The following is an 11,301-nucleotide window of genomic DNA, read 5'->3' on the forward strand; positions in this document are numbered from 1 at the left end:
CAGGAGCCACTGCTCCTCTGCTATCATTCTGTTCCGATGACTTTATTTCTCTACAAGCGAGTGCCTTGATGTAAGTGTAATTGTATTGTGTGATGGATGCTGGCTGGGTACAACAGTGACAGATGCATGCTGAAACTGTGTGAAAATTTTTGCAGCCAAAGCAAAGCTGGCAAGTGTTTGGCTTCCTGCCAGCCGAGCTGGAGGGTGAACAGCATCTGACACGGTAGCTGCAATGTTTACAGCACTGGAAAGCAGTTCCAGGCATGCTTCTTGTCAGCAGTGCAGAGCAAATCACATCTCTTATTTTGTTGACCTAGGCAGCCCCTCAAATCTTAGAAATCCTCTTTTGTTTCCTTTTTTTCCCCTACTCTGCCCTCATCATACTTTCAGTGCGTTGCTTAAGCAGGATGGAGAAGCCCTCTGATGCTTTTGAAAGAGCACAGCTGCATAAAGTACTTTATTCCCAAAACTTTATTCTTTGACATAAATAGCGAGAAGTCACCTCTTGCATCATCTCATCCCCTCTTCAGAAATGCTTTTTTTTTGTCTCCATGAGCATCTCTTGCATCATAGGGCAGCCTTCAAGCATGACTCTGAAATTCATGTTGTAGAGGAAAAACCACGCCGTAAAGAAAACTGCTGTGTGTTCTGCAGAGGTAAGGAGCACAGCAGCAGAAGGTGCTGAGCACTCTTCTGCAGAGGTAAGGAGCACAGCAGCAGAAGGTGCTGAGCACTCTTCTGCAGAGGTAAGGAGCACAGCAGCAGAAGGTGCTGAGCACTCCTCTGCAGAGGTAAGGAGCACAGCAGCAGAAGGTGCTGAGCACTCCTCTGCAGAGGTAAGGAGCACAGCAGCAGAAGGTGCTGAGCACTCTTCTGCAGAGGTAAGGAGCACAGCAGCAGCAGGTGCTGAGCACTCCTCTGCAGAGGTAAGGAGCACAGCAGCAGAAGGTGCTGAGCACTCCTCTGCAGAGGTAAGGAGCACAGCAGCAGAAGGTGCTGAGCACTCTTCTGCAGAGGTAAGGAGCACAGCAGCAGAAGGTGCTGAGCACTCTTCTGCATGGTGCACTTCTCCTGGAGCATGTGCTCTAGGCATGATTTGGTATGATGGCCTCTGCCCTGAGGTCACACAGGGCTGCTCACTTTCCCTGAGGGAAGCAGGGAGGGAGCTCCCCACTTTCTACAGTTGTTTATACGAATTAAACGGGGCACAGGGATGGTACTGGTCACAAACCATTGCTCATAAAGCCCATTATTGGGCATCTGTGTCAGGGCAAAGTGACAGTCTGGTGTGATGGGTGGGAAAGCAATGGCCACTGGGAGTTTGATGTGAAGGTGAGTGACTGCAAGAGAGTTTGTTCAGGTGCTCACACTCCTGTCCATGAGTGGGATCCTGCCCATTGTCACCAGGGAAATGCTGTAGGGACCTGCAGAAGATCTCTAAGTAGAGAAAGGACTGCAGTGAGAGTTGTGAGATAAACTGAAGCACCTTAGCTGACCATTTCACCAACCCCAGGGCTCCTGGTGTTTGCACTGCTTCTGCCCCTTGTGATCTAAATGACATACACAACCAAAACAGTGTCTCTGATCCTTCCATTCAGACTCAAAGGGTAAAGCAGAGTCCCACGATGGTGAGGGTTGGAAGAGATCTCTAGAGCTGCTCCAGCCCAGCCCCCTGCTAAAGCAGGTTCCCCTCACTCAGGAGGCACAGGAACGTGTCCAGGTGGGGTTGGAAACCTCCTGAGAAGGAGCCTCCACACCCTCCCTGGGCAGCCTGGGCCAGGGCTCCCTCACCTCAGCACCAAAGGACTTGCTCCTCCTGTGCCAGTAGAACTTGCTGTGTTCCAGCCTGTGTCCATTACCCCTTGTCCAAAGCAGCAGTGCATTCATGGTGTATGGATGGTGCATCCCTGCAGAGAGCCAGGGCAGCCACTGTGAGCCTGTCCTGTGGTCCAGAAAATCCAGAAAACAGAGGTGGGAAGCAGTTTCTTCTCTGCACTGCGTGGGTACGAGGGCAGCAGTCCTCTTGGAAAGGCAGCAATGGTGGTATGGAGAGGAGGAACCTTTCTAGCAGTTTAATTTCACAGCAGTCCCCATGGGGAAGAGCAAAGTCATAAGGTACATGAGGTCCATTCCTATGGGACAGTGCTGGCATAGAATCACAGAATCCTTGGGGAAAAGACCTTTACAATCATCAAGTCCAAATGTTCTTCCAGCACTGCCACGGCCACCACTAACCCATGGCCCTCAGCTCCACAGCTGCACAGCTTTGGGATCCCTCCAGGGATGGGGACTCCAACATCTCTCTGGGCATTTCAGGCTGTATCTACTCAGAGGTGTTTCAGCACCACATTTACCAATGGAACCTCACAAGCACCACACTAATACTTACAGACAAAAATCAAACCGCTTTTAAGACACAACACGCTGCTTTGTTAATTGAACTACACACACAGCTTCAATTTGAATGGAAATGATCAGCCACGTTGTCCATATTAAATAGTCCTTTTTCTTCACACCCTCTTTTCTGTGGCATCCTTAAAAGAGAATGACATCTTTTGGTGCACTTTCAATGGGTCTCTCCCGTTCCTTCTTCTTAGAATACCTTGCGTGCTCGTAGAAACATATGATGGTGATAGAAGCAATGTTCAGGAAAAGGATGGGCAGCATGATCCAAAATGAATATCCATAACTGTGTGCAGAGCTGGTGTGTGTCTGCAGGAAGGAGAAACATCCTCGAGCCAGTTCTAAAGACAGGTTGTGGTGTTGTACGTTCACGGGAAAAAGTATCATGGCTAGAAATATGAAGATACCTAGAATGCATAAATAGAAATGTCAGAGGTGGCACTGCAGTGCTGTTTATATTGCTACTGGTGCATGGTCTGCTTAAATTGGTTTGAATACCAGGACTAGGACAGAGATTAATCTATTGTTTTCCATTAGTAAAATACGAGGGCATTCAAAGGATCTTTGACTCTCCTGAGACTATCTGCCAGGTGTTTTTACTTCAGTAACTACATCTTTTGCTAAAAGTAATGGATTCTTTCTGAGTATTCTTAGATAAAGCCATTTAATGTGTATTTTAAATGAATTTAGAGCTGATGAGTGTAATACATTCAGCCTTTGGAAGATTTGCAGAATGCCTGTTTTGATATGAGCCCAAATCCATGGGATGTGCAGTATCATGAGCAGATAAAACCTTGAGCAACCTGGTCTGTGTTCAGAGCACGCCCAGCTTTGCTCAAGAGCTGACACTTAGAGACCTCATGAAGTGATGCTACACCAGTTGGGGCTTTTTCAAGCCCGTTTTTGCTACCAGTGAATCCAGGCTCTTACTGGTCAATGCTGCCACTGCAAGTAAATGATAGTATTTTACTGGTAATTAAGAGTTTTCAGGTAAGCCAACAGACATGGCTAAAAGCCCAAACCAACCAAACAGAATACTTTCCCAAGTCTTTCCTTTTGCAGATACATATTTCCTCCTCTTGGAATCAATGAGAATCCAGAACTCATCCACATGGTAGGCAGAAAGTGGTCAGCACGGGACGCGTTACTCACCGCAGAAGGAATTCCAGGTATAGACTCCGATGGGTCCCAGGAAGGTCCTGTAGGGATTACTGACAGCATTGGTGCAGGTAAACACACAACTCAAAAAGGAGACCACTAAACTGAGAGCCAGAATGGCCACAATGGCAGAGTTGGTGCTTCTCGTTTGGGTGGTGCTGAGGTTCTCTTCAACTGAAAGACAGCAGCTCAGCTTGTATAAACAGATATATACATGAAGACATATCCATAAATACATAAATACAGCCTTCCCAGCACAGTCTGGTGGGCTCAGATGACCTTATCATTTACTGACATGGTTGTAATTAAAGCTAGTAACCAGGATCTGGCTGATGTGTAGAGAGTTGGCTGTAGCAGGAACAGTAAGTTTGGACACAGCCCATGAATCCAAATCCCAAATGAGATGAAGGTGCATTAAGCTGAAATAAGTACATGTCTGCTAGTTCTGCAGGCACACAAACTCCCCAGGCATCAGGGTGAGTAGTAAGTTTGTTTTCCTTAATAATTGTGGAAATATTTCCTCTTGATAAAGCCAGACAGAACTTTTACCCATAAATCAGATCAGAAAACGATGTGTTCCTCTGCCCATCTTTCCTGAGATGTCTGCTAACTTCTACAGAGGCCACATTTAAAACTCCAGTCTCAGATAATGTCCTTTTAAAACAGCAGCAGTCCTCCTCACATGGAACAAATCTGACATGAGGAACAGCCTCTAAATGCCCAGTAAAGCTGTTAGCCTGCAAGGGTCAGGCGCATTTGTAGAACAAATGGATTTGAGCACAGTCTTTCATGGACAGGTGAAGCATGGTTGGTCATTGAACTGGTGTTCATACCCTGACTAGATTTGTTTCTCACCATGTCCTGCAGGAAAGAGGAAAATGGTGGAGATAGTTCTTGCTCCCTTCTTTTAAAAGAAAGGAGCAACTCCTTCCTGCTTTTTTCACCAGGAGTGCTGTGGCTACCAACAGGCTGAGCTTTGTGGCCACAGCTGTTTGCCCTGGGCTCAGCAAGGTGGAAAAGGTGGGCTCCAAGCTGCTGGCTCAGCCCTGACCTCAGGCTCCAGTGATCAAGTCCTTCACTCCTGAGGTCATGTTTCAAGGATTCATGCATCTTACCATTGAGCATCCTAGCACCTCTCCTTTTTGCCCTAGCTTCCTACACTTTATACACATGGATTGTTGCCTGGTGTAGTTTCTGTAACTATGTGCACAACCAACCACATACACCTGGCACAGTCAGTCAGCCCCTCCAGGACTGTAGTCAATTTTATTGGTTTTGCCCAAATCCTTCTGGTTATTTGATATGTTACTGATGATAATAAGAGACACAAATATGAATGCAACATACTCAAAGTGTAATTGCAGCAGAGCTATGTTGAAATCTATTATTTTAGTCCTTTAAATTGAAAGGGGAACTATAACGTGCCTGTGGCTGGCTTGCTCTATGACAAATCCAACAACGATGTTTTCAAGCTCTGTTCAGATGGGTGGTGTGATAGACAGCCATCTGCAGGAGAAATTCCTTTCTATGGTGCTTTTAATACAAAGCCATTACTGAAGAGTATTCAGTTAGTACATAAATTGGAGAAATCACAGCAGTAAAAATATCAACCAAAAACGGTAAAAACCCCATCAAAAGAAAATAAATACCCAAAACAGAAGAGCTATTGGAAAGAAATGGAAAGGAGAGTTTATTTCTCATTGTATATATTATTCCTGGTAGCAGTTAATTTCTGTTTGAGGAAGTGGCAGGTAAGAATGTGGTATGGAAATGCGATGCAAATGTAAGCAATTCTCCTAGAAGAGCAGGGAAGAGAGGCACCCAGGAGACATCACTCAATTAAATGGAAGTGAGCACTCCACCAGCTGTACTGTGAAGCACTCTCGGTGCTTGGGCATTGCCTAGGTCAAGAGATCAGTCTGGAGCCAAATCAGACAGGTCTGTGTCATTCCCCTCTGGCAGCCTCACTTATATTTATCCCTTGAACACCTCCATGATTGGCCAGCTACACCTAATGCACCCGCTAATCGATCTTGTTTCCCTCTGACACTAATTTGGTCACACTCCACCTGTTGTAAGCAAGCCTGCAACAGCACAAGGCTAAAGGTTTGAAACAAAATGCTGTTTTCATGGGGACAGATTTTTTTTCTACATAAAGTAGCCTGTGCAAAGCAAAGGACTCTGCAGAGTCTGACCAGCACGGATGGGATGGATAGTAACGCACAGCTGGATACACCCTGCATCAGTAGGAAACAGCCTAACTCCAGAGTGAAAGCAGAGGTATTTGCCTTCACCAGGCTTCTCTTTAATTTCTTGTGTCATCTGAGTGTTTGTCATTTTTAACTCTTGTGTGGTTGGATAGAATTTCCCAGACTTTTCCTGCTCTGAGTGTGAGCGATGTCCAGCTGCCAGCCTGCAGGAGTGTTCTCAGGAGTGCTGATCTGGGTGCTTCCACGACCTCTGTGATCACTTATGACACATAATGAATGGGTCATTTAACAAGATAAAAAAGTGGGATTGAACCTAGCTTTCTGTTTTTCCAGGAGACCCCACAGCACAGCTGGGAACTGCCGATGGCACTGGTGAAGTCTCAGCAGTTTTCAAGCGTTTGTCATGAATTTTGAAAGTCAGAGAGTTAATCGATTCCTCTCTGCTACAGCACATCTCAAGGACTTCCTCGTGTGCTCTTGGCCTTGCTGGTTGCCAAGGCAGATAAATCCTGACCTTACAGGGCTCTCTGGGTGTGCCTCTTTCTGTACCTTGCTCCCATTTTTACATGCTTGACTTGGAAACAAGAAAAGCTGTAAACAAGCTCTTCTACAGACACTCATAGGTGGTTCCTTTCTAAGACAATTCATTAAGCTGCTTTAAGGATGACTCTGAGGTATAAAGTTATCTAATAACTTTTACATTCTGCCAGATCACTCTGCTCATCCCCAGAGCCTCCAAAGTAGCTGCATTGATTTATTGCTCTATTAAGGTCATTCACAGCAGTCTGTTAAAGAGCCTACCCTGACTAGACAGTTCATGCACTGTACACTGGCAGAAACAGTGGTCCTTTGTTTGTCTTTCATTTTTACACTTTGAAATTTCATGTTGTGTTTTCCAGAAGAATAAGTTATGGTCTTTGTAAAGGCTGCTGCTAATCTGCTTTTGCATGGCCATTAATAAAAGCCAACCTGGGCTGCTGCTAACAAGTAATCCATATCCTCAGGCTGTCGTCTTTCATTTACTCTTTCATGATTTCCCTTCTCTTTTTCTCACACCAAATGCTGTTGGAGAAACACACTCAGGGTGCACAGCAGAGATCCCCAACTAAGGCACACTTGCTAAGCAACAGACTACACTGTGACTAGAAGGATGCTTATGACTCTTCTTTCTGGTGTCTAGAATGTTAAGAGTGGAGAAAGCACAGCATCTCACTTCTCCATAGCACAGACAATCCATTTGCTTAGGGATATCATCAAAGGAAAATACATCCATCTTAGGAGGACTTGACCATTTGGATTCAAAAGCAGTATGACTGCAATTCTGTGAAGTATATTTCCTATTTCAAGACTGTACAGAACCATCCTTAATGTAAAATGTGACAATTATGCCAAGCATAGAGCTTAAGAATTAACTTCAAATCAGTTTATTTCATCTTGGATATGTGCCCAACTGAACTAGTGAGGGATGGGAGCAAGTCTGTACTTAGGCTATTCATAAAGCACAACTTTGTTTCAGCAGCTGCTGGAAGCAACTAGCAACTCCCAAACCACACTTGTTCTGTTCATCCCTAAATGGCTGATACCTGGGAGCTGAGAGAACATTTTGTAAATAGTAAGTACAAAAACCTAAATATAGTGGGGTGAAAACCACCACCAAAACACATGTAGACGTGCAAAGAACTGGCAAGTGTTCTGTGAGTGCTTGTCATTACAGGTAATTAAACCCTGACAATAGTGCCCAGGCCCTGGGGCTGGGTTGTGTTAGCTGCTGTGCAAAGGTGAGACACACACCCCAGATTCCTGCCAGGCCTCAGCAATCAGCTCTCCATGGGTGGACTCCTGGTTTCACATGGAGCACTACAAAAATCAGCAAGAGTCTGCCCAAGGCACAAGGGTTGGGGCTTGAGCCAGCTGGTGTGGGGAGATACAATCATTTATAAACTATTTTTATAAATGCATGTTTACTCTTCTAAAGATCCTTTTGATTATTCTGACTGTAAATGAACTGGTTTGAATGACCTGAGATTTCATATTGTTAGGTAATGATCTCAATGGAGGCTGCACACTTGGCTAGGAGCACTGCTGGGTTCAGGCTTTTCCCTGAGGTGTAACTGCTCTAATGTGAACTGGCTTGCATGATATAGCTTTGCCATTGTAGGAATTTGGGTGCCCGTTTGTACAGATACCATTTCTGTACCAAATTAAGATGGGAAAGAGCTAGGAGATAGGAACCATCCTGGTCTACAGTGCTCTACCTCAGTGGTTTCTCTGTGATGGGACATTTTACAGCAGCCTATCAAAAAAGAAAATCATTCTCAAAGTTCACTGCATGTTTCAACACTTTGAATTGCTCTTCCAAACTCCCATTAGGTTTCTTTTGACTGGCTTTTTCCACTTTCACACCTGTATATCAGCACTATTGCTTTAAACTCAGTGAGACAGTAAGATAACATAAACTGAGTTCTAATCCTTGATCCTTGCTACAGCTTTCAGCTTTATCTACCTTTAGGCTTGGTGAACACTTTTTTGCCACATCAGTAATGCTGCTTGTGCACAGAGTTAAGTAAATCCTCGCAGAACTATGTGAAATCAGTGCTAAGCCTGTGCTTTGCATGCATAATTGCTTGTTTCTCTTGGTTTTTCTCGTGTTTTGCTCCTCATGCAAAGATTATCCATGCCTGGCTTAACTTATTCCAAGGTTGATCTAGGTAAAACCTCTTCTGTTCTTCCTCTTAACTTAGTTTCATTAGTTGCATCCCTCATCCCTTATCTCTCAGTTCTTGTGTTCTCCTTAATTATTTAACCATTTCCACTCTTTTTCTTCTGTAATCATTCTACCATTGAGGATAAACACAAAGAAATGAAGAGGCTCAAAAAGTAAGATCCATTGTGGTTTAGTTTGAATCTGCTGGATGTGTGCTGAAATTCCCTAATAACCTTGTTTCCAAATGTCATCTCAGACTTTTGTTTTTGGAAAGTCAGGCTGATGAGGAGTCACCTGGAACCAATGCATTGGGTGGGGAAAGGAAGAGCCTAATAAAAGATGACGTGTTGTGCTGTAATCCACACGTCCCAGTCTAGCATAAGGAAGAAACCACGAAGCTGAAGTTCTGAAAACACTGACCAAATGGTTTAAGTTTGATAATATCACTTCAAAATAGAATGAGGTGCACTGAAAGGAGGAAATAAAAGGCATATTGACATTAATGTGTAGGTACAGCCCAAGTATAAACACCATATCTGTCAAAGTTATTGGTTTGCACCTTTTGTTCTCCTCCCTTCAGCAGCCTTATAAATCTTTCTTCCATGAGAATGATGCCAATTTGGTAGTAGGTGGAAAAATGGTTTAAGCAAATTTTTTAACATAATAGAATTAAAAAAACCCAATTCACCCTGAAAGGTGAATTCACCCTGAAAGGTGAATGAGGGTTGCAGTCTTTTAATGAAATGGTAACTGAATGGTGCTTTCCTGTCCCTCACCAAAAGCTTCTGAAAATCGAAAATCAGTTTTACACTAAGTTGTTATTTTTCATTGTCCTTTGTTTCAAAGTGAAGGCTAAAATCACAGTTTACTACAATTGCAACTGGCAAAAATGCTGCAGCTTTCCTGTGCTTTTTGGGGTTCTTATTTTCTACCACTTAAATCCCTGGACTGATTTACAGACATTCCCGTTTCTCACTTCAAACGGCAGATGAGGAGAAGAACGTGCCGCGGTTCCTGCCTCCATCCCCTGCTGGAGCAAAGAAGCCGCCATCCCTTCCCAGGCTTAGCACCACTCACCTTTGAAATCCTTTTCTGAAACCTGGAGCCCTGCATCAATGGATTGTTTACAGGTGCCACGAAAAAGTCCGTAGGTGAGGCTCACGGTAGCGTTGGAGTTCGTGTCAGAAAAGTGAACGTTGCTGCTCATCCACTGCTGGGTCCCCAGCGCAGTGCAAACCAGCGCGAAAGAGAAAACACAGCTGACAAAAGCAGATGCAAACATGACTGTTTTTTTCCTGGACGGCATCTTGTCAGACAGAGACTTTCCAACCGGTTCAGAGTGTTTTCTTCCCTTTAGTCCTGCTTAGCACGAGGCTGTTTCCTTCCTCCTGCACCCTGGGCTGTGCTCCCCGTGCCAGCACAAAGCCAGGCTGCTAAACTTTAAGCGAACAGCACTGGTAATAAAAATGTAAAATGATTGAACTTTGGTCTGGAGAAAAGGTGTTGCCCTAGTTACAACCAAAGCAGCCTGGCCCAGCCTGGGAGGAATCGTGCTGCCAGAGGGCTTAGGGTTGCCTCGCTTTTCAGATCTCACTTCTGGAGACATCTAGAGCCTGATGCCGCGTGTTCCCAGCCGGTGTTCGCACTTCCTAGGAGATTCTTTTACTCCCTCATAAAATTTTCTGGCCTGCTCTTCAAAGTCTGATATCCAGGGTGGAAAGAATTTTTGCTACACCTGTATCTAATGTGTTATGGGAAAGAGCAACAAAGTGTTCTTTCTCCCTTCAAATCCCCAGCTTGTTTAACAGCTACCAGCCATTCTCTTTTGGGTTTTTTAATGCACTTTGTGCAAACTGTGGGTTGCTCTTGGCTTTTTGGGGAAGCAAAGAGGTTGGATTTGCTGTCAATAGGCTGTTTTCTAAGGAAGAGCTACAATCCTTATTTAATTCTACATATTTTCATGCAATATCCATCCTTTTTTTTTTAACAGGGAGGAAACAAATACCCTGGATAAGGATTCATTTCAAGGAAGTATTGGATATATAAAGTGGGAAATACTGAAGAAAACCTGTTCTGGACTATAAAGCAAGAGAATAGGTTCCTTTCATGTTTTATTTCCTGCCCAAATTGACATAAACAAAGACAAAAGACAGTAACAACACGATACCAAAGAGATACAACTGAATCAGAACCTCTAGAACCTGAGGTAAGCCAGGAACCAAGGTCCCCATTGGTTTGGTTTGAAGTCTGAAAGGTAAATTACTAATCTATTGACAGGATAAAGTAATAGAGATCCTACCAGCTTTTATTTCTAGTAATGATAGTGTCATTATTCCATGTCATACTGAACCCACGCTTCTGGATCACCCAGAGGCTTCTTCCCTTAGCCCTTAGAAAGCAGTCTGATTTAACAGTGCTGCTAAATAAACCTTTTGAGCTATCTTCCTGAAGCTGGACTGGTTTGTACTGTGAAGGTATTGCCAGATTAAGGTATGATGATTTTGAAATGGCAAAGAAGCTCTTGGGAGGAGAAAATACCCATCACACAGTATTATTGCACTGCAGTTTTTCTAGTGTTATTATTTCTTGATTCAAAACTGTAAAGCAGTGATTGCTTTTGAAATCAATGTGTTCTGTGTCTGATCTTTTACATGATATGATCTTGTTTATTTTCTTTTCAGATGAGATGAGGCTGTAATGGTACTTTTGCTGTCACTGCTTTTAAGAATTCATACATTTCATTCATAAATAACTTGCACGCTACAAAACATGGTGGAAATCAGTCAGCATACACCTGAAGCACCAAAGGGAAAGAGGAAGCTTTTC

General features: G+C 44.0%; 1 protein-coding gene across 1 annotated transcript; it reads right to left on the reverse strand.

Moving 5' to 3' along the window:
• Positions 1 to 2,535: 2,535 nt before the first annotated feature.
• Positions 2,536 to 9,781, reverse strand: CLRN3 (clarin 3). The gene is made up of 3 exons (XM_010195305.1): positions 9,553 to 9,781; positions 3,556 to 3,735; positions 2,536 to 2,810 (listed from the first exon to the last, which is right to left on the reverse strand). The coding sequence occupies exons 1-3, from the start codon at positions 9,779 to 9,781 to the stop codon at positions 2,536 to 2,538; spliced, it is 684 nt and encodes a 227-aa protein (XP_010193607.1).
• Between the last annotated feature and the right edge of the window lie 1,520 nt (positions 9,782 to 11,301).

Source organism: Colius striatus, chromosome 8 (genome assembly GCF_028858725.1).
Source record: "Colius striatus isolate bColStr4 chromosome 8, bColStr4.1.hap1, whole genome shotgun sequence".
Classification (NCBI taxonomy): Eukaryota; Metazoa; Chordata; class Aves; order Coliiformes; family Coliidae; genus Colius; species Colius striatus.

Coding starts and splice junctions, on each gene's coding strand:
- CLRN3 (XM_010195305.1), bottom strand. CDS start 9,781: ATGCCGTCCAGGAAAAAAACAGTCATGTTTGCATCTGCTTTTGTCAGC. Junction 3,736..9,552: donor TTCAGAAAAGGATTTCAAAG/GTGAGTGGTGCT, acceptor GCTGTCTTTCAG/TTGAAGAGAACCTCAGCACC. Junction 2,811..3,555: donor TACCTGGAATTCCTTCTGCG/GTGAGTAACGCG, acceptor TATGCATTCTAG/GTATCTTCATATTTCTAGCC.